The sequence below is a fragment of the Nicotiana sylvestris genome, chromosome 12 (genome assembly GCF_000393655.2).
Source record: "Nicotiana sylvestris chromosome 12, ASM39365v2, whole genome shotgun sequence".
Lineage (NCBI taxonomy): Eukaryota > Viridiplantae > Streptophyta > Magnoliopsida > Solanales > Solanaceae > Nicotiana > Nicotiana sylvestris.
In genome coordinates, this window is record NC_091068.1 from 135,124,472 (window position 1) to 135,145,716 (window position 21,245).

The 21,245-nt window shown below is 33.8% G+C and overlaps 2 protein-coding genes across 6 annotated transcripts; one reads left to right on the forward strand and one right to left on the reverse strand.

Annotated features, from left to right (window-relative positions):
• Positions 1-6,339: 6,339 nt before the first annotated feature.
• Positions 6,340-6,942, forward strand: LOC104219415 (transcriptional regulator SUPERMAN). Its single transcript, XM_009770107.2, has one exon. The coding sequence runs from the start codon at positions 6,340-6,342 to the stop codon at positions 6,940-6,942; it is 603 nt and encodes a 200-aa protein (XP_009768409.1).
• Positions 6,943-16,268: 9,326 nt separating this feature from the next.
• Positions 16,269-20,747, reverse strand: LOC104234073 (uncharacterized). Of its 5 annotated transcripts, none has more exons than XM_070165112.1 (7): positions 20,450-20,747; positions 20,207-20,338; positions 19,804-19,876; positions 17,886-18,003; positions 17,668-17,780; positions 17,297-17,451; positions 16,269-17,110 (listed from the first exon to the last, which is right to left on the reverse strand). In XM_070165112.1, exons 5-7 carry the CDS (start codon positions 17,693-17,695, stop codon positions 16,901-16,903), a joined length of 393 nt encoding a protein of 130 aa, XP_070021213.1. In that variant the 5' UTR covers positions 17,696-17,780; positions 17,886-18,003; positions 19,804-19,876; positions 20,207-20,338; positions 20,450-20,747; the 3' UTR covers positions 16,269-16,900. The 5 variants fall into 5 exon arrangements, 3 of the variants coding, with proteins under 3 accessions (XP_070021213.1, XP_070021215.1, XP_070021214.1); XM_070165114.1 differs by having other exon boundaries at positions 16,269-16,911; positions 17,053-17,110; positions 17,886-19,876; XM_070165113.1 differs by having other exon boundaries at positions 17,886-19,876; positions 20,207-20,335.
• Between the last annotated feature and the right edge of the window lie 498 nt (positions 20,748-21,245).

Below are 21,245 nucleotides of genomic sequence, written 5' to 3' on the forward strand. Positions count from 1 at the left end.
ATGTTCCCTATCAGCTTTGAAATCTTGAGCCTGCTTGACTACCTCATTCTTGAGAATGGCTATCTTTCTTCTTAGGATAGTGATGGTCCCTTCATAAAACCGTACTTGCTTTTCTGCCTTCTTTATCCATTTCGCCTGGATTCTCGCTAGACCAGCTTCAGATTTTTCCAGGTTTTCTTGATACTCGAGGACTTTCTTCTTCAGACCGTTTATGAGCCTTTTATCAGCCTGGCTTCTCTTCGGGTTTCTTTCCATTTTCTAGATTTTTGATTTTAACAAAAGAAATTCGTGAGAACAAGATAATGACATCTACTAATTTGACTAAAACATATGAACAAGTTATAGCATTAAAAATTCCATAGAAAACCACTCAACATGATTAAAATTAATATGACTAAAAGTAACTAAAGAAACTTCAGCAAATTCGAAAATTATCCTACCAACATCAAAATTTATTACTAGTATTTAAATATCCTAAAACAAGAAATCAACACCATTAGATAAAGTAAGAGGGAAAAAATTGAACCTGAAAATTGGAATTTTCAATTTGATGGAGTCGTCCAATAGTTACACGGAAAAGAACAGAGCACAATTACAATCAGAACTCAAATCGACAGAAATCTCAAACACGAACCCGGACAGACTCTCGAATCGACCCCAAAAACTCGAAACCAAAGCGACCTTGCTCAAACTCCGCTTCGTTTATTGTCAGGATTATGCAACGGGGCGGTGAAAGGGAAACTCCAAAATAGTAGTCCTCAAGCGAAGCTATGAACTAGAGACTCGAATCGGAACCGACAACCCCGGACGAACTCGAATCTACTGGGCTTGGACCTTGATTTTGGGCTGATTTCCGTACTTATTTCGGGGGCTTTTCACTCTGGTTTTGGTGCAAAAAAAGTGCTGTTTAGGGAGATGAGCTGTTGGGTTTTTTTGGCAATATTTTGGAGGTGATTTAACTGTGTTCTTGGACTGATTTTCCAGCTATTTCGCAGCTGGATATGCTGCTATTTTGAGGCTGTTTTTTAGCTTCTTCTTTGGAGTATTTTTGGAGCTGTTTAATGGCTGAAGTTTGATGCGTATTTCAGCTGAGTTTTGGGGCCATTTCAGCTGCGTTTTAGCTTAATTTCAGGGGTAAAAGGGTGCATTCTATGGGCTGTTTTTTTTTTGGGTTTCAAGGTGGTTTAAATGGCTGAAATTGAGGCTGTTTGTGGTGGGTGTTTATGGGTCTTTTCGGGCTGGATCGGGGGTGTGTTTGACGTCAAAGATGGCTATGTTTGTGTGAAGCTGAAGATAAGGGTCCTTGGTTTGGTTAAAGAGAAGCCATGGAATCAGTAGAGGGTGAGGTATTTTTTGTGCAAAATGGCGGATCTATATCTCTGTATCTTATAAGCTTTCAAATCTCTTTTCTCCTGATTTTAAGCCTTAGTGGACAATTAACTATACTATCTTTAACCCTTAAAATCAGCAAGTGTTGTCTTCACTACTAGTTGTCTTTCCTTTTTTAACGGAAGTGTAGTCCCAAGCATTTTTAACGGAAGTGTAGTCCAAACAATTGATCAACACAGTTTCAATTCAAGTTCTTATAAGAGTTCAATGCAAAATACCTAAATATCGAATTAAAAGAAAATCACACAATTTAACTTAAACATTAAAAATGCAAAATACCTATTTTTTTAAAATTTTCATATATTTATTAATTAATTCCAAAATGTCAAAGTAAATCCTAAAATTAACTACAATATTGTTTTTTGTATTTTTCATTAATTTTACAAATAAACATGCACAAAGAAATGCAAACAATAACAGAAAATATCATGAAAATTCACAAAATTGCATACAAAAATAAAAATTATTTTATTTTGAATTCTTTGGGAGTAATTCGTACAGGGCAAAAATCACGTGCTCACAATATATAAATTTTGTCGGCTATTTTTTTTGGGAGGGCTAAAAATATACTTATATTTCTTCTATTTTAATTGGGTAATTATTTATTAGACTGAAAATAAATAAAAAAAATGTAATAGTACTAGAAAATTTATTTTTTGACCACTATGATTTTTATGTGAGTTAGTAAAATTTTTATAATTTTTGTGTGAAAAACAAAGTTATATGACTTTTATGAAAAAAAGTCATAATTGTATAACCATTTGTGAATACTCTTATCCTGGTCTATTGTGCCAACACAAACTTTTATGAGGGGATTAAAACGAAAAAAAGAGAGAGAAATGTGTTGGGTCTTCTACCAACTCGAAGGCGATTTTAACACGAGGTAACAATATTGTTCACTTTGAAACACGTCGATACAATTTGCCCAAAATACTTTACGCTATTTTAAAACGTACTATATTTTGCATGTAGCTTCAAAAAATCTCACACTATCAAGTATTCATATACACCTTTTTGTTTGTGCCCCAACAGTACGACAACTCCTTAATTCAGCAAATTTTAATTTACTCCTTTTCCTTTCTTTTTGGTTGTACGGATTTGGATTAGTCGCACGAACTTCACTGTGTAAATGTGATTATGCTACATATCACCTTTATTAAAATACTTCCAAATTAATATATTTTTTCAAGTTTTGGAGTTTTGAGTTCAGAGCTTTTGCTAAATTTTGATGGATGACGGCATTACCATGCCGATAGAGTTAATCTAAATTGGATTCTGATATAGGAAAATTGGAAGGTGCTGGGAATGTGTCTCTTATGATAAGAATGTGCCGTTGAGACGTAAGGGTAAGTTCTATAAGGTAGGGGTTAGATCGATTATGTTGTATGGGGTAGAGTGTTGGTCAGTCAAGAACTCTCATGTCCAGCAGATGAAAGTAGCTGAAATGAAGATGTTGAGATGGATGTGTGGGCATACTAGGTTGGATAAAATTAGGAATGAAGTTATTCGGAACAAGGTGGGAGTGGCCCCTGTGGAGGCAAAGATGCATGAGGCGAGACTGAGATGGTTCGGGCATGTTAAGAGGAGAAACACAAATGCCCCAGTCAAGAGGTGTGAGAGGTTGACCAGGGGGGAGGGGGGGTTGAGAGGAGGGGTAGAGGTAGACCAAAGAAGTCTTGGGGAGAGGTGATTAGGCGAGACATGGCGCAGCTTGAGCTAACCGAGGACATGACCCTAGATAGAAGGATGTGGAGGTTAAATATTAGAGTAGAAGGTTAGTAGGTTGTCGTGCATTTCCCTTTGTCTTATCTAGTTCGATAGTATTAGTACTAGTATGGTATCCTTTTATCCTTAGTTTTCTATATTCACATGTCTTGTTTTGTTATTACTTGCCATCAGTAATTCCGGAGTTTGCTAGCAGTACTTCGTTCATATTCTCGTTTGGTGCCTTGGATTTAGTTTTCTAAATATATTGTCTTGCTATTACTTGTTATCGGTACCTCTTTCATATTCTCTGTTGCTATATTCGATTTAGTTTTCTAATTATTTTACTTGCTATTACTTGCTATCAGAGCTTCTTTCACCTTCATTAGCCGAGAGTCTATCGGAAATAGTCTCTCTGCCCTTGCAGGGTAGGGGTAAGGCTGCGTACATCCTATCCTCTCCAGACTGCACTCGTAGAATTATATTGGGTTGTTATTGTTGTTGTTGTTGTTGGAAGGTGCTGGGAACAATTCCAAGTAAAGCTCTTAAATATTTTAAATATGGGATCCTTCAATTAACTAGTTTGTTGTCATCCTTTGTTCGAATCATCTCAATTCTAAAAACACCATATGTTAGATTCAATATTACGTTTTTGAATGTTAAATAACTGATAAAACGTGCTTCTATTAAACAAAATAGATACACCAATCACATCTAGAGTGAGTAGTCATATACGTGGGCCTAATATACAAGTAGAATCTGTTTTGAAAAAGATCTAATCATTTGTAGAAGGCCGTGCCTTCAAATAATCACAACTTAAACTAAAAATATAAAAAGGGCATTCCACACAAGAAAACTAATAGGAGGAGGTTGGCGGAGTGTTAACCAAATTTTAATAATTTAACTTTTAAAAGTATTTTGATTTTATTTATAACCATAGAGTCCAGTTTATGCATATTTCGAGTAATTTTATGGAATATTTATTACTTTTTACCAGTACAAATATCAGATAACTCTAAGAACGGTACACCGATGCATCACTTTGGATATCCTGAAATATAAGGTCCACCGATATGTGCCCTAATTAGAACTATATAAAAATCAGTAGAAACATAAGAATACAATTTTATTTTCTTTAATTGTAAGACTCATGAGTTGGTTATATTAATTAATTGTTAAAAATAAAAGAAACCATGGACGGCAGCAGAAGGAGCATTATACAATGAATCCCACCACTCCAATAATTGATTAATTCATTTACTAAGGGCCTTTTCTTTATATGTTTTCAAACAACCTCCAGTGTTGCTGAATGAATGGACAGAAGAACAAGTGAGGAAGCCGTTGAAAAATTAAAGTCATACATAAAATAATTCATTGACTTTGCATTGTTCTCTAAGCGTGCAAGAATATAAGTCGTGTTCCAGTTTAAGTGCTACTCCCTCCGTTCCTGTTTATGTGAACCGATTTCCTTTTTGGTCCGTTCCAAAAAGAATGACCCATTTCTAAATTTTGTAAAAATTTAACTTAAACTTACAAGTCTACCCTTAATGAAAAGCTTTTATAACCATACAAATATTAAGGGCTCCTTTATGACCTGTTTAGGAGAGAAATTCAAAAATAGTTAAATTTACAATTGGTCGTTCAAAAATAGCCCAGTTTCAAAAGTAATCGAAATTAAGTCACTTTTCATGTAAAGATAAATTTGAGCGAAAACACTGTTCAAACTTGGAAAATACGCCAGTATATTATACTGGAGTTCCAGCATAAATATGCTTGAACCCCATCATATTATACTTGAGTTCCAAGATAAGTATGCTGGAACTCCAGCATAATATGATGGAGTTTCAGCATAAGTACACTAAAACTCCAGCATAATATACTAGAGTTCCAGCAAATATAATTGTCCAGTATAATATACTGGAGTTTGGAGCACCAGTGCTCCAATCTCCAGTATGTTATACTGGAGTCAGCAAAGTATACTGGTCCAACATAATATGCTGGAGTTCATACACATGTGCACCGAACTCCAGTATATTATGCTGGACCGGTCTCTGTTGTAGCAAAATAGTGGCTATTTTTTATTAACTTCGTAAACGCTGGCTATTTTTGAATGACCAGTTCGAAAACTGGCTATACCGTGCTATTTTTACCTTGTTTAAGACCACAAATTCCAAAAATATTTCTTTTAAACTCTGTGCCCAGTCAAACAAGTTCACATAAATTGGAATGGAAGGAGTATTAGTTTAACCAAAGCTCGAATAATTTATGGTCAGCCCTCTTATTGTACGTCGTACGTGTATCTAGTCATGAAATTACTAAGTTTTAAATCTATATTCTCGATACACGATTAAGTTTATCGTCAAACACCTCCGAAATGAACGTTACTTTATAAAGAAGTTGTAATTAAACATGTTATAACTTAGAAATAATGGAATTTCTTCCAAAACCACACTACGAAAAAACGAACTTTACTGTCATAAAAATAAAGGTATGTCAAATAAAGTCGTTGGAAGTCTAGCTAGATCAAATTAACTACTACCTCTTCCCTTATCGAAATTAAGATGAGTCCAAAATAAATATTTCCCATTGTTACAAATACACAACGTAAATAAATAATATTTCTCTTCCTAAAATAGTTTAAAATTTTAAAAGAGACAGTTACACAGCTCAATATTGTATATCGAGCAGGTATAGGTCCAACATTCAAACTAGTCTCTCCGCTAGCTAGCCGCTATGCAATATGTATAAAAGAGAACTATAACAGAGCCCGACCTAGAATTTAAAGGTTGTTGGTGCACTTTTGCATTCAACCAAAATATGTTTTTTATTTCAGATACCAATTCAATGATCCCTCTAATTACTACATAGGTCTGCCTCTAGCTACAACGTGATTGTCCCTTAAAACCATCAAAATGATCACATGTGACACATATATACGTGTTGTAGACCTACATTAATAATAAATAAGTCTTTTCTCTAATAGTTCAAACTTTTAGTCTAGACGAAACACAAAAATGGGTTTTCCTTAGAACTCCGGGCCAAACCCACATCCGAAAAATATTTTTTTAAAACAAAGAAATTTTTTGGATAGGACATTTGTGTCATCTTGATGTTAGAAAGATAATTACGTAATACAATATGAAATTATAGTCATACTTGTTAATCATCTTAAATACGAAATCAAGCATGCTTGCTCTATTTTCTTGTCAATTATATACTATATAAAACTCTCATTCTTTGCCGACCATGACCTCCTCTCCATTTTGTTCCAATCATCTCTTCTCCACCTCCAAGCCCTGCCCTTTCAATTCTATGGAGATTGATCCTTCAAACTATGAGAAACCAGACCAAATAACATGGAGCTCCGATGAACTAGGTTTAGGGCATGTTAAGTTTTATAGATGTAGCTTTTGTAAACGAGGTTTCTCTAATGCACAAGCACAAGGTGGACACATGAATATCCACAGAAAAGATAGAGCCAGACTTAGAGAATTTTCAAGTGAAAACTTGCTTTCTTTGGACATCAAAAACTCCATTAATCCTCCTCCTCCTCCTCCTCCTCCTCCTGCAAACAAGGATTCGTTGCAACATGAAGTATCGTACGATGAAACAATTAGTAGCCCCTCGAAAAGGCCATGTGTTAATACATCTGAAGAAAATGATCATAATCATGAAGTGATTATTGGAGATGTTTTGCAATTACCTTTATTCACAAAGACTCCATTAATTAAAGAAGCAAGCAATTGTGTGGACAAGCAAGAAGAAGAAAAGAGCATGCAGCTAAACCCTGTTTCAGAATTGGACCTTGAGCTTAGGTTAGGGATGAAACCCCACCTCATGAGTCCTTGATGAAAACCTTGTAGTTCGTTAAGTATCCTTTCTGAACTCCCATATGACGACCGTTTATCAAAGAGAAGCTTTTTCCTTTCTAATATGTTAATCAAATATACTTGCTACAATCCATCAAAGAGGTACTTCGATTCCCTCCATACAACTTCCTCTTTATTTTTTTATTTTTTTTTTATATATGTACTCCATATTTATTTCAGTTAAACGATCTAAATCAACAAAAGGATATTGTTAATTTGTTCTTTTTCTTTCCTTTCCTAAACCTTGAACTTTTTCGAAGTACGCATGCCTGTGCTCCCACAACTATACAGATGCTTAATTCAGCTAGTTTATATTTTCTGATCAGAAATAGTTTTCTTGAAGTTTAGGGGTACCAAATGATGCTCTTTATAAAAGGAAAATACGTGCTGTCTATACTTGTTGTTCCTTTTTTCTTTTGTTTTTTGTTCTGTTTGTTTTCTGGACGCAGATCCAAGACGGACCAAAAGGCTTGTCCAACATAACGTAGAGAATTTTGTCAACTTATTTAAACTTGTTGGGAAGGTTTGAGATCGAGGAATTGAAGAACACTCTCAATTAATGATATTTTCTTGAAGAGACAAGTAGAGAAAGAACATACTGGGTATTCTTCTAATACATGTATCATGTTAACTCCATGCCTCTCCCAAGCTTTTAATAAATACATATACACATGCATTCTTCCATTAATTTTCTATAACATGAATTAAGAAAACCATGTACCTAGAATTAGATCTAGCTTATTTTTCAAAAATTAAACCACCCATTTAAACTGGACTCATCATTCCAACATTCTAAGACATCGATCTTTAATAATTTGATGAAGATATCCACTATCTGATCTTGTGATATCACCAACTTAAGGTCTTCTTTCTTAAATATTCGTCTAGTGCCTTTTGGAGGATAGTCCATTTTTCATTTTTGCTCGTCTAAAACTTATTTGCTTGCAAATCATGTTCGGTTGACTCTTGCTTTGGCTTATTTATTCTTTTCTCATCGATTTGTAAAGATTTGACAAGTTCATCAACATACGGTCGTGGTCGTGGTGTCTAAAGCCTTGAGCTCTTCAATATAATCCATAACTTAAGTATATCTTGAATCGTATTTTTTTTAATGGCCCAATGACTCGCTCATTTTTCAAGTCTTCGATCTCCATGTACACTATTCGTAACCATTATCGTTTCTCTGGCTTCATACAAAGAAAATAACATTCTCAAATATCTTGTCATTAATCCTTTTATAGACGAGAATATAATGTGAATTTTCTTGTCCATATTTCTAGCTCATTGCAGTGACATCATTCGCCAATTCCTCTTCGTACTCAAGATTCCTCAGTTTACAGTTCTCCATATATAAGCAACTGCCTTGTCAGGGTTGACACCTTTAAGTTTTTAGGCTCTTTGCCAATCAAAATAATCCTTCAAAAAATATTTAACTTTTGAAATTTTAGTAGTTCAACCTATTAAATTACTTTTCGTCAATTTGACCAGCATTCTCGTAACTATAGTATCTTAGTTTCATTCACATTTATATTAATTTGAAGTTCATCTTCTCAAATCTTCAAACAATTCGAGTTCTCCACATTAAAGACGATTGACTCTGATACCAAATGTTGAAAAATACTTAATGGAAGAACACTTCAATGATATTCTCTTGAAAACGAGTGGATGAAATATTTCACTCTACTTCTTGGTCACAACTTGGTTTATATAACAAAATGGTTGTACTATACATTGGTATTTATAGATTTTCTCCTAGGAGTTACATTTACCTGTTAGTTTAGTATATGTATTACATCAATTTTATTCTTGTCTCCCATTTCCTAAATACACGTACATAACCATACATAAATTCTTACGTTAATCTTCTAATACATGAACTAAGAAAATCCATATGCATGTACGTGCTTTGAATGAGTTTAGTTTATATTTCTTAAACTAAACTTGTCTTGCTTTAATTTGGAACTATATATGTTGTGCTCCAAAACCATTTTGAATTTTAAAGATTAAATAGATCTTGAATTCATTAGCATCATCAATTTTCCCACTTTGCTCTGTTTGTGTTGAATTTTCTAAACTTGAAACTAATATTGTATAAATATATTTTAGGAATTGTAATTAAAAGTAGATACACCTTGTTAAAAGAAACTAGGCTCTAAAGAACAAAGAAAAAGTAATTTTTCTCTAGGGTGTTTAAAGAAGAATTTAAATGTGAATATATCAGCAGACACTAAAAATATGTACAAGTATGTAAACTAACCACGCAAATATGTATGATGAAAAAACAAATTCTATCATGTATGCATGATTAAAAAAGTTTAAAATCGTTTTCCGAATATGTAAATATAGTAGTATATCTTAACTGCGCATTGTTGAAGACCTTGAATGATTTGATCTATATGACCATTTTGTCAGTGCATTCTGATTCTTTAATTTCTTTTACTTTTCAGGAAATATGAAAAAGCTCTATTTTACCACCTTTTTCTTATTTTAAAAAATATGTTTTTCTTTGAAACAGTTGAAAGCTAGCTAGTCTGTTCAGTGTATGACAAAATTAAGAATCTTTGCCAAGATTAAAAATGGAGCCTTACTTATTCAAGTGAAAGAATGAACAATGACCATAAACAAAGCACATAATTGATTTTGTTAATTGCATATGAAAATGTTTGACCTTTTAATTATATAGAAAAAATGTAGACAGTGAAGTGCAAAAATGTTGAACTATTTTAAGGATGTTATGATAAAAATCAAAATATGGTGGATGTCTACTCTTCCTTCATGATCTTTCTCTCAAATGGTTAATGACATATTCAATGACATATTTTCTATGTTCAATGACATATTTTCTTCATTTTTCATGCCTATATAAAGGCCTTGTAATAGATAGAAAAATACACCAAAGTGAAAGAAGAAAACACTTCTCCATTCTCTCTATCTCTTCTTGTTTACATTTTACTGCATTGCTTTTATTTTATAACATGTTATCAGCACAAAGTTCTAATTTTATTCTTAACTCCTGCTAAGTTGAGCCATATTTTATTAAGGTATGTATCATTATAATCATTTTATTTATGACAGTATATATCATATGCTCATTGTTTGTAGATTACTTGTGCGCTTGGGCATCTTAAATAGTTTAAGTACATTGTAGTGATAAAATAACTATTTCCTTCCGTGCTCAACTCTTAGAGGACCTCAAAGTCATCAAACTAGCTATGCACTAATGTCATACTTATAATATTCATGGACTCCCTAGATCAAAACATATCTTTAAGGCATTTTGAAGAACTGTGAGAAATAAATTGACAAGCAATAATTTTATAGTTTAATTACTTTATATTTATTGGAACATATAAATAATGTTAGTCACGTTCAGTTCTATTAACACATATATATCAATAATATAAAGTGAAATGAAACAAGTATGTAATTTCTACTTTATGGCAAGAATAAAATGAAATAGTAGATTGTTAACATGATATAGCTCTATTTTCATTTCTTTTACCTTAATCGTTTTGTTTTCATTAATTGTTTATTATTATAATTATTTCTCTAACTTATTCATCTTTTATGATAGTTTTCACTATGTCAAATTTATCAAAACTTGAATTTGTGGCACTTGACATCACCGGGAGGAACTATTTATCATGGGTTCTTGATGCTGAAATTCACCTTGACGCTAAAGGTCTTGGAAATACTATTATACAAGGAAATGAAGCATCAAATCAGGATAAAGCGAAGGCCATGATTTTCCTTCGTCATCATCTACATGAAGGGTTAAAAACTGAATATTTAACCGTAAAAGATCCACTTGAATTATGGATTAATTTGAAGGATCGATATGACCACCTAAAACTTACGGTATTACCGAAAGCTCGGTATGAGTGGATACATTTAAGGTTGCAAGACTTTAAAACCGTAAGTGAGTATAATTCTGCTATCTTTAAAGTAAGTTCTCTATTAAAATTATGTGGAGACACTATCACAGATGAGGACTTATTGGAAAAAATATTTTCTACTTTTCACGCTTCAAATGTGGTGCTACAACAACAATACCGTGAAAAAGGTTTTAAGAAATATTCTGAGTTAATCACATGCCTACTTGTGGCTGAGCAGAATAATACTCTATTAATGAAAAATCATGAAGCTCGTCCCACTGGGTCAGCTCCATTTCAGGAAGTGAATGTTGTAGCAACATATGATAAGTTTGAAAGAAAACAAAATAATTACCGTGGTCGTGGACATGGTCGTAAACGTGGACGTGGCAGGGGGCGAAACAATTATCGTCATTATGGTGGAAATAAATTGGAGAACAATAAGGGTTCTCAAATTAATCATTCAAAAGGTAAAGCTAGTATGTGTCACCGATGTGGTATGAGAGGTCATTGGGCACGCATTTGTCGTACGCCAGAACATTTTGTCAAACTTTATCAAGCCTCCCTCAAGAAAAAAGAAAATAATGTGGAGGCACACTTGACCTTTCAAAATAATGATGATGAAGCAGGTCCCTCAAATAAATATGATTCTAAGGCACATCTTGCATATAAAGATGATGATTTTGAAGGCCTAACAAATATTACTCATTTAGAAGTTGGGGACTTCTTTGAGGATATTGACTGAAGAACTAATCATCTTACTGGGGAATGAAGCTATAAAAGTTGTTATGTTTATGTTTGCAACTAGTTTATTTTTCTTGAGTGTATTTTTCTAATGCATCATGTGTTGCTAGTTTCTACATTTTTAATGTATTTCTTAATGTTTTTTTTTCCTGCTTGTCTTTCATATTTCTTATGATGTATTATTTGTCTTTTTTTATGAAGAATATGAAAATTCCCCAGTCTTCAGTTGGACTCAAGATTAATAAAGATGATATATGTCTTCTGGATAGTGCTACAACACACACTATTTTAAAAGATAAGAGATATTTCTCTTATTTGGTAATGAAAGAAGCGAATGTTAATACAATATCCGGTAGTACAAGATTAATTGAAGGTTCTGGAAGAGCCAATTTATTACTACCAGGAGGAACAAATTTGGCTATTGATGAAGCACTATATTGTAGTAAATCTCAAAGAAACTTATTAAGTTTCAAAGATATTCGCCAAAATGGCTATCATATTGAGACTACAAATGATGAAAAGATTGAATATCTTTATATTACTACAATAATGTCCGGTAAGAAATATGTGCTTGAAATGTTACCTGCTCTTTCCTCCGGCTTATACTACACAAGTATTAGCAGGATTGAAACACATGTCGTAGTAAACGAGAAGTTTACTAATCAAGATAATTTTATTATTTGGCATGACCGGTTGGGCCATCCTGGCTCTAATATGATGCGTAAAATAATTGAGAATTCACATGGACATGCAATGAAGAATCAGAAGATTCTTCAATTTAAGGAATTCTCTTGTGCTGCGAGTTCTCAAGGAAAATTAATTATTAGACCATCAACTATTAAAGTTAGGATGGAATCCCCTGCATTTCTGGAACGTATACAGGGTGATATATGTGGGCCCATTCACCCTCTATGTGGACCATTCAAATATTATTATATGGTTTTGGTAGATGCATCTACAAGATGGTCACATGTATGCTTACTATCAACTCGCAATATGACATTTGCGAGATTGTTAGCTCAAATAATAAAGCTAAGAGCACAATTTCCAGATTATGCAATTAAGACAATTCGTCTTGATAATGCCGGTGAGTTTACATCCCAAGCCTTTAATGATTATTGTATTTCAACTGGGATAACAATTGAGCATCCGGTTGCTCATGTTCATACACAAAATGGTCTAGCAGAATCATTGATCAAACGCCTCCAATTAATTGCTAGACCAATGCTTATGAGAACAAAACTTCTCATTTCAGTATGGGGTCATGCTATTTTGCACGCAGCAGCACTTGTGCGGATAAGGCCCACAAGTTATCATAAAGTCTCCCCATTGCAATTGGCTTTTGGTCAGGAGCCAAATATTTCCCATCTTAGGATCTTTGGTTGTGCGATATATGTTCCAATTGCTCCACCACAACGCACAAAGATGGGTCCTCAAAGAAGGTTGGGGATATATGTTGGATATGAATCTCCTTCTATTATAAAATATCTAGAGCCGATGACTGGAGATTTATTTACGGCAAGATTTTCTGATTGCCATTTTGATGAATCAGTATATCCAACATTAGGGGGAGAAAATAAGCAGCTGAAAAAGAAGATAGATTGGAATGCATTATCACTGTCTCATTTAGATCCTCGAACAAATCAATGTGAACAAGAGGTTCAAAAGATTATTCATTTACAAAATATTGCAAATCAATTGCCAGATGCATTCACTAACCTACCAAGGGTGACTAAGTCACATATTCCAGCTGCTAATGCTCCAATTCGAGTTGATATCCCGACAGAACAATTAATTAAAGCAAATGAGTCTAAGCCATGCTTGAAACGTGGTAGACCAATCGGTTCTAAAGATAAAAATCCTCGAAGAAGAAAAGGAGCAAGTGATCAAAGTGAACATAACACAGAGGTAGTGGCTCAAGAAGAGCCCCAAGACGTAACAAATGATAAGACCTTAGGGGAGGTCCAGGTACCTAAAAATAATGAAAATGAAGAGATATCAATAAGTTACGTCTCAACCGGGAAAAGATGGAACCGAAATAATATTGTTATCGATAACATTTTTGCTTATAATGTTGCTGTTGAAATAATGCAACAAGATGAGGATCTTGAACCAAAATCTGTCAATGAATGTAGACAGAGAAATGATTGGCCAAAATGGAAAGACGCTATCCAGGCAGAGTTAACTTCACTTGGAAAACGTGAAGTCTTCGGACCCATAGTTCGAACACCTGAAGGCATAAAGCCAGTAGGGTATAAATGGGTTTTTGTGCGAAAACGAAATGATAAAAATGAAGTCGTTAGATATAAAGCACGACTTGTGGCACAAGGGTTTTCCCAAAGGCCTGGAATTGATTATATGGAGACATATTCTCCTGTAGTGGATGCTATCACCTTCAGGTATCTCATAAATATGGCAGTACAAGAAAAACTTGATATGCATCTAATGGATGTTGTTACAGCCTATTTGTATGGATCATTAGACAACGAAATTTTTATGAAAGTACCTGAGGGATTTAAAGTGCCAGAAGCATATAAAAATTTTCGAGAAACTTGTTCAATAAAGCTTCAGAAATCTTTATACGGATTGAAACAATCAGGACGTATGTGGTACAATCGCCTGAGTGAATACCTGTTGAAAGAAGGGTACAAGAATGATCCAATTTGTCCCTGTGTCTTTATAAAAAGGTCTGGATCTGAATTTGTTATAATCGCCGAGTATGTTGATGATTTAAATATCATTGGAACTCCTAGGGAGCTTCCAAAAACAGTAGACTATTTGAAGAAAGAATTTGAAATGAAAGATCTTGGAAAGACAAAATTTTGTCTTGGTCTACAAATTGAGTATATGAAAGATGGATTATTTGTCCATCAATCGACATACACCGAAAAGATTTTAAAGCGATTCTATATGGATAAAGCACATCCATTGAGTACCCCGATGGTTGTGAGATCACTTGATATAAAGAAAGATCCATTCCGACCTCATGAAAATGATGAAGAGCTTCTTGGTGCCGAAGTACCATATCTTAGTGCAATTGGGGCATTAATGTATCTTGCCAATAATTCCCGACCAGATATAGCTTTCTCAGTAAGCTTATTGGCAAGATTTAGTACTTCGCCAACACAAAGACACTGGAATGGTATTAAACATATATTCAGATACCTCCAAGGGACCATTGATATGGGTTTATTTTATTCAAATGAATCCAAGCCATCATTGATTGGTTATGCAGATGCAGGATATTTGTCTGATCCACACAAAGGTCGATCTCAGACAGGCTATTTATATACAAGTGGAGGTACAGCCATATTATGGCGTTCGACAAAACAAACTATGGTTGCTACTTCTTCAAATCATGCAGAGATAATAGCCATTCACGAAGCAAGTCGAGAATGCGTTTGGTTAAGATCTATAACTCAACACATTCAGCAAACATGTGGTCTTTCTTCGAAAGAGAATATTCCAACAATATTGTATGAAGACAATGCTGCATGCATAGCTCAATTGAAAGGAGGATATATCAAAGGAGATAGAACAAAACACATTTCACCGAAATTCTTTTTCACTCATGATCTTCAGAAGAATGGTGAAATAGATGTACAACAAGTTCGTTCAAGTGATAATTTGGCTGATCTGTTCACTAAGGCATTACCAACCTCAATATTTGAAAAGCTGATATATAAGATTGGAATGCGTCGTCTTCGAGACATTAAGTGATTTTTCATCAGGGGGAGTTAATACGCGTTGTACTCTTTTTCCCTTACAAGGTTTTGTCCCATTGGGTTTTCCATGCAAGGTTTTTAACGAGGCAACCAAAAGGCGTATTTCTAAATATGTGTACTTTTTTCCTAATAATGTTTTAACGAGACACATTATTTATGGACATCCAAGGGGGAGTGTTATGATAAAAATCAAAATATGGTGGATGTCTACTCTTCCTCCATGATCTTTCTCTCAAATGGTTAATGACATATTCAATGACATATTTTCTATGTTCAATGACATATTCCATGACATATTTTCTTCATTTTTCATGCCTATATAAAGGCCTTGTAATAGATAGGAAAATACACCAAAGTGAAAGAAGAAAACACTTCTTCATTCTCTCTATCTCTTCTTGTTTACATTTTACTGCATTGCTTTTATTTTATAACAAAGAACACATTATTTGGATCATAGAATTTTGATTTCTTGGTTATTTGTGCACTTGATATTGTTTGAAGTTTTAACCTGCGGATATTGCTAATTAATTGATATTATCTGCGTAATTGGAGATATTGTTTGAAGTTTTAACCTGCGGATATTGCTAATTAATTGATATTATCTGCGTAATTGGAGATATTGTTTGAAGTTTTAACCTGCGGATATTGCTAATTAAACAGTTTCATTCACGGCCATAACATGTATAAAGGCTTCTCTTTTCAGAACTTTTTGAAGTAATAGCGCGCATGACCAAGTTTATAAAATCAGCTTATCTAAAAAGTGTTTTTCGGAAAAAGTATTTTTTGTGAAAAGCAAAGTATTTTTTTCTTTCTAAAAGTTTTGTCAAACACCTTAATCTTTTAGAAAAAAATTACTTTTGGCAAAAAAATCATTTTAGGCCAAAAATAAACTTGACCAAACAGGCTATAACGTAACAGTAGAAACTAATTAACACGTCTATGTCAAGGAGGATAAGGAAAAATAAAGGAAAAAAGTCTGTTGGGCATCAATATAAGATGCTCCAATTAGCTTTTGGTTTGTGAACAACCTATATTACATTTACGGCGATCAAAACACCAAAAACATATAGTTATATACTAGAGGGATGATGCCCGTGCAAGTTGCACGGGCCTGACACCAAAGCGACCAACATTAACATTTAAGTATCTATTGTCGATAATAAACACAACGCTTTGTATTATAATCAAAATAAGTATTTATAATCAAAAGATTTTTTTATGCAGCATGGGCATAATGTTGTTTTCTTTACAATATGTGCCAACAAGGCAAATAAGGAAGTAAGGACGGTGCCTCTCGAACAACCAGACCAGAGACTCAAGTTACTTCATCTTTTTTACAATACTTCTGGTTGTTGCAAGCCTGTCCCACTATCTACATTATGTTATTAAGTAGGCATGATTAACCTACTGTCCATTAAAACAATAAATGATTTGATATGGACACTGAGAAGATGTAAATGGATCGATCTACAAGGGCCATTAACCCCTGTACAAATTTCTCTTCAGGATTTAGGATGATTAGAAGAAAAGACGGAAGCTCAACCCTCTGCCTTTGAGATGGTTCCACCATATTGAATCAACATCAAACCAGAGACAGCTATAGTATTCCTAGAAACACAGAATTCCCATTGATCTTTTTATTTATTGAAAACCAACCATGCATACAATATCCTGGAGACCTAGGCACTAATAGTTCTTTCCATAATATAACATGAACAAAGGAACAAGATAAGCAAGTGGCATTCTTACACTGTATGAACACCTGATTATCCTCCGCCGTCTTCGATGAAAATCGCTTTCCATCAAGCTGTAAAACCATTGATATAAAGAATGCAATTAAAACCAAGCATACTTCAAAGCTCACTACATAGAAGACATACTATTCTTCTGAGGTTCATACTAAAGCCTAGAATCATGTAAGGAGCAACAACAACAACAACAACCCAGTATAATCCCACTAGTGGGGTCTGGGGAGGGTAATGTGTACGCATACCTTACCCCTACCCTGGGGTAGAGAGGTTGTTTCCAAATAGACCCTCGGCATCATTCCCTCCAAGAACTCCCCACCTTGCTCTTGGAGTGACTCGAACTCACAATCTCTTGGTTGGAAGTGGAGGTTGCTTACCATCAGAGCAACCCCTCTTGTCACTAAATTTAAGAAGCAACATCAGTAATATGGCACTATAAATTTATATTTATGGGGTAAATGTAGTTCCCAGGTCAATTTAAAAAGGAAAATTCCAAATACTTGGATAAGGAATGTTGTTACTGCAACCAAGAAATTAAAGACATCATGTTTTACCAAAACATAATAGATTCCAGAATACAACCAATAGCAAATAATTACTCAAAGGAGATGCTTACCATAACTCCAAGAATTATAAATGGTCATATCATTGTCAACAGAATCCTTGAGCGAAGAGTAAACTCCATGCGAAGAGAATGTGTAGCTCTCATAAACTGTGCAGACAAAAGTTCTGCCAGTAAACAAAAAACAGTTACAAATCTGTAATGGAACTTGGTTAAAAGGAACAAAGATAGAAAAATTTAATACCAAGAGGCAGGCACAAAGAGATTCTTACAGATTCAACCAGAATCATCTCTAGGAACATCACTTAGCAGATTTGCAGCTTTTACAAAAGATTACTAAGTTTTGTATCAGAACCATATGGTGCAGGATCAAAGTGTAGTTCTTGCATCCTACAAAGCATATGAAAATGTTAATATAACATCTTGAAAGATGTTTAACAAACTACAGATATCAATATTGCATTGTGAAATACATTGAACATGCCTTTATTCCTGGCATATGTAAATCACAGTAGCTAAGAAATTCCCATTCTGCTTGCATTAAATTTGGAACTGAGAATTTTGCTTTTCATAAAGACAATATGAAGCTGTCTTATTTAGCTTTGTTTTACCTTTCAGGATGATCAAAAGTAAAAATTTAAAATAATGTGAGTGCGCCAAAAACCACAGACTTGAATTTATATCGGCAGATGCACCACTTCAATCACTATCATCCAAGAATAAGATGTCACGGATGGAACAGATAAATATTCCGGACGCTGTAAGTATTAGAAATCATTCCATTAAAGTAATCTTGTGGGAAATATCTTTAATGTATTGCAATATCATCGTTCCAAAACATTGAAAGAGGTGCACATACTCAACGTGGTTAGATGTCCACAAAAGACGTGTATATAATTTTTTCTTGATTTTCAATAACAAATGAACTTCAGCCACAAAAGTAAAATATTGGAAGCAGATGGAAAGGTGCATGCAAGGGAGCAGGTGGACACTCCACTTAGAATAGATAATTGTCATTAGAATAGAATAGTATTTACTCGGCTCCTAACGATTTAAGAAATTAGCATGCCCCTCAAAGTAACAAATTGCAAATAGTGAAGAACATCTATGGCTCCCAATGGACATAAAACTTCTCTTGGCTAAAGCATTTTTGAAGAAAATTACTTATAAGATATGAACTTTTAAAAAGTTCCAATATACTAGCATTATCAGACTAATCAAAGAGTAGAAGGATAACAATTCACCTAATCTTTGTACTGATGGTTTCCTCTTTCTTTCTTTCTTTCTTTCAAAACCCAAAGAATGGAATAGCTAGTCTGACCACAAAAATCTTCCTCAGAAGTTATTTTAGCAATTTCGGAGTATGAAGTGAAGAACATAGCACTCAGAGTAAATGTGCTCTCTTATATAGCAATTGTCTTTTTCTTTTATTTCTAACTAATAAGCTAATATATCCCTCAAGTGTTGCATAATTTTCTCCAAACATATTCTAATATTCATAGACTTAAATCATATAGGAGGTGAAATATATCCCAGCCTAAGTAGCAGAGTGCATTGTGCAGAATTTGATACACTTTTTAACACTTTTTGGTATAGAAGACAATACTGGGCATTGATAACAGGTTACATTTGAGGGATGATTCGGAGCTTATGCACATTCAAATAGCATGTGTGAAAACTTAAAATGGAGTTCCTATCATTGAACTATCCAACTTTTGTCCATTTGTCCCTTTACAGGATTATGAGATGTGCATGCTCTAAAGGAATACATGATGACGTAGGCGATAAGTTCTTCCTCAACATAAAGCACCAGTTCTACTAAGTTGATGGCGTGATACAAATATATGTAGAATATATGTTACTTGTACTTGTACTAAAGGAAGAAAATAATATTTTGATCAGAAAAGAAAGATGATTTTTCTTTATCTACTTTATGAACATAACTTATTTTTCACTACAGCAATGAAAACTATTTTTAAAACATAGAAAGAGAACTAACAACTGTGACGACTTGTTAAATGACAAAATCATTGTCATACTCCTGAATTAGCAAAGTGAGAATCCAAAGAAACCTTAAATACATCTTTGAGATAATCAAGAGATAAATTTATGATCAAGATCACACACATGAGAGTGAAGAAAAGGCAATTAAGAGAACTTACCAAGCGAATGGGCTCTAAATGGTCATACCTTATATAGTTGCGAGCAAGGTCATCAGAGCTTCTTTCTATGCTAGTATCACCTTGTCCAGAAGTCCTTTCACCTTACATGAATACAAACCAAGTGTCAAATGTGATAGCATGGAAGAAGCAAAACCAGAGCAACCAAACCGTGTGACTTGTAGATGGAAGGACCTTTAGATACAGAAATGTTTTTTTTATAAAAAAAAAAGCACCATAGCTAGTAATAGACCACTTTAGATAAATAGAAGCAGAAATATTTTTCTCAAACAAAGTATAATGCTAATGTCTATTCAAAGAAAAAGCAGAAGAGCAAGATAAACACTCAAAGCAAAAATGAGATAGCAATAAACAATACCCAAGGTTACATTGTTGACCAAAATAAAGCAAAAGAAAGTAATTCATAATCATACCTTGCATCCTTAGTGTGTGGATGGCAATAATACCCAACATAATTATCCAAGTCTTGAACAGTGGCCTCAAAATCACCAAAGTAAAGACTTTCTTCTCGAAAAGCCTTTGTTCAGCCGATACAAATTTTTCTGCTGCAGCCCAAAAAGGTAAATGGCAACATGAAACTTCAAATAAGTTGAGTGAGGAAATTCAACAAACAATTTGGGTGCACAATCCACTTTAAGTTTCAGTCATTTCGATACCTTAAATTTTCCATAAAAGGGTTTAATTCTGCACTAATTAGCCATGATACATGTGCAAATCTGAGGAGTATACTGGTACTGAAGATAGGAATGTAAGTGAGAGGAAGGCAGAGAAACTGAAAGAACCATAGACTAAGAACGGTGAAGGAGAATGTAACCAGATGTCTTACATAATTAAAAAGGCAGACAGATGTCAATATAAAAAAAGAAAATTCCTGATGCTGCAATTGAAGTAAATACACGTGTAGGTAAATAGATCCAATAACTAAAGTCCGTTGTCCAGTACAATTGAAGTAACTTTTTGTACAATGGTTTAGCGCTGTGTTCGTCCACTCTCTTCTCGCTTATATGTAGTAATAAAAAAATAGTACTTACTCCGTTTCAATTTATGTGAACTTGTTTGATTGACACAGAGTTTAAGAAAAAATGAAGACTTTTAGAATTTGTGGTCCTAAACAACTTAAAACGGGGCCCAATGTATTTGTGTGGCTATAAAAGTTTCTCATTAAAGATATAATTATAAGTTTAAACTTAATTATTACCAAATTTAGAAATGGGTCATTCTTTTTGGGACGAACCAAAAAGGAAATATGTTCACATAAATTGGAACAAAGGAAGTATATATATATATAGACTAGAGGAGGGCCCAACACTGAATTACAAAAATAATTTCCTTAATTGTATTTCTCTAGTTATTTTGTAACGATTATTTGTATTAATTTAAATAATATATTTAAAGATAAAAAATATATATGGATCTTTATTTAATAAAAATATTGTTTTTTCGAGTTAACCA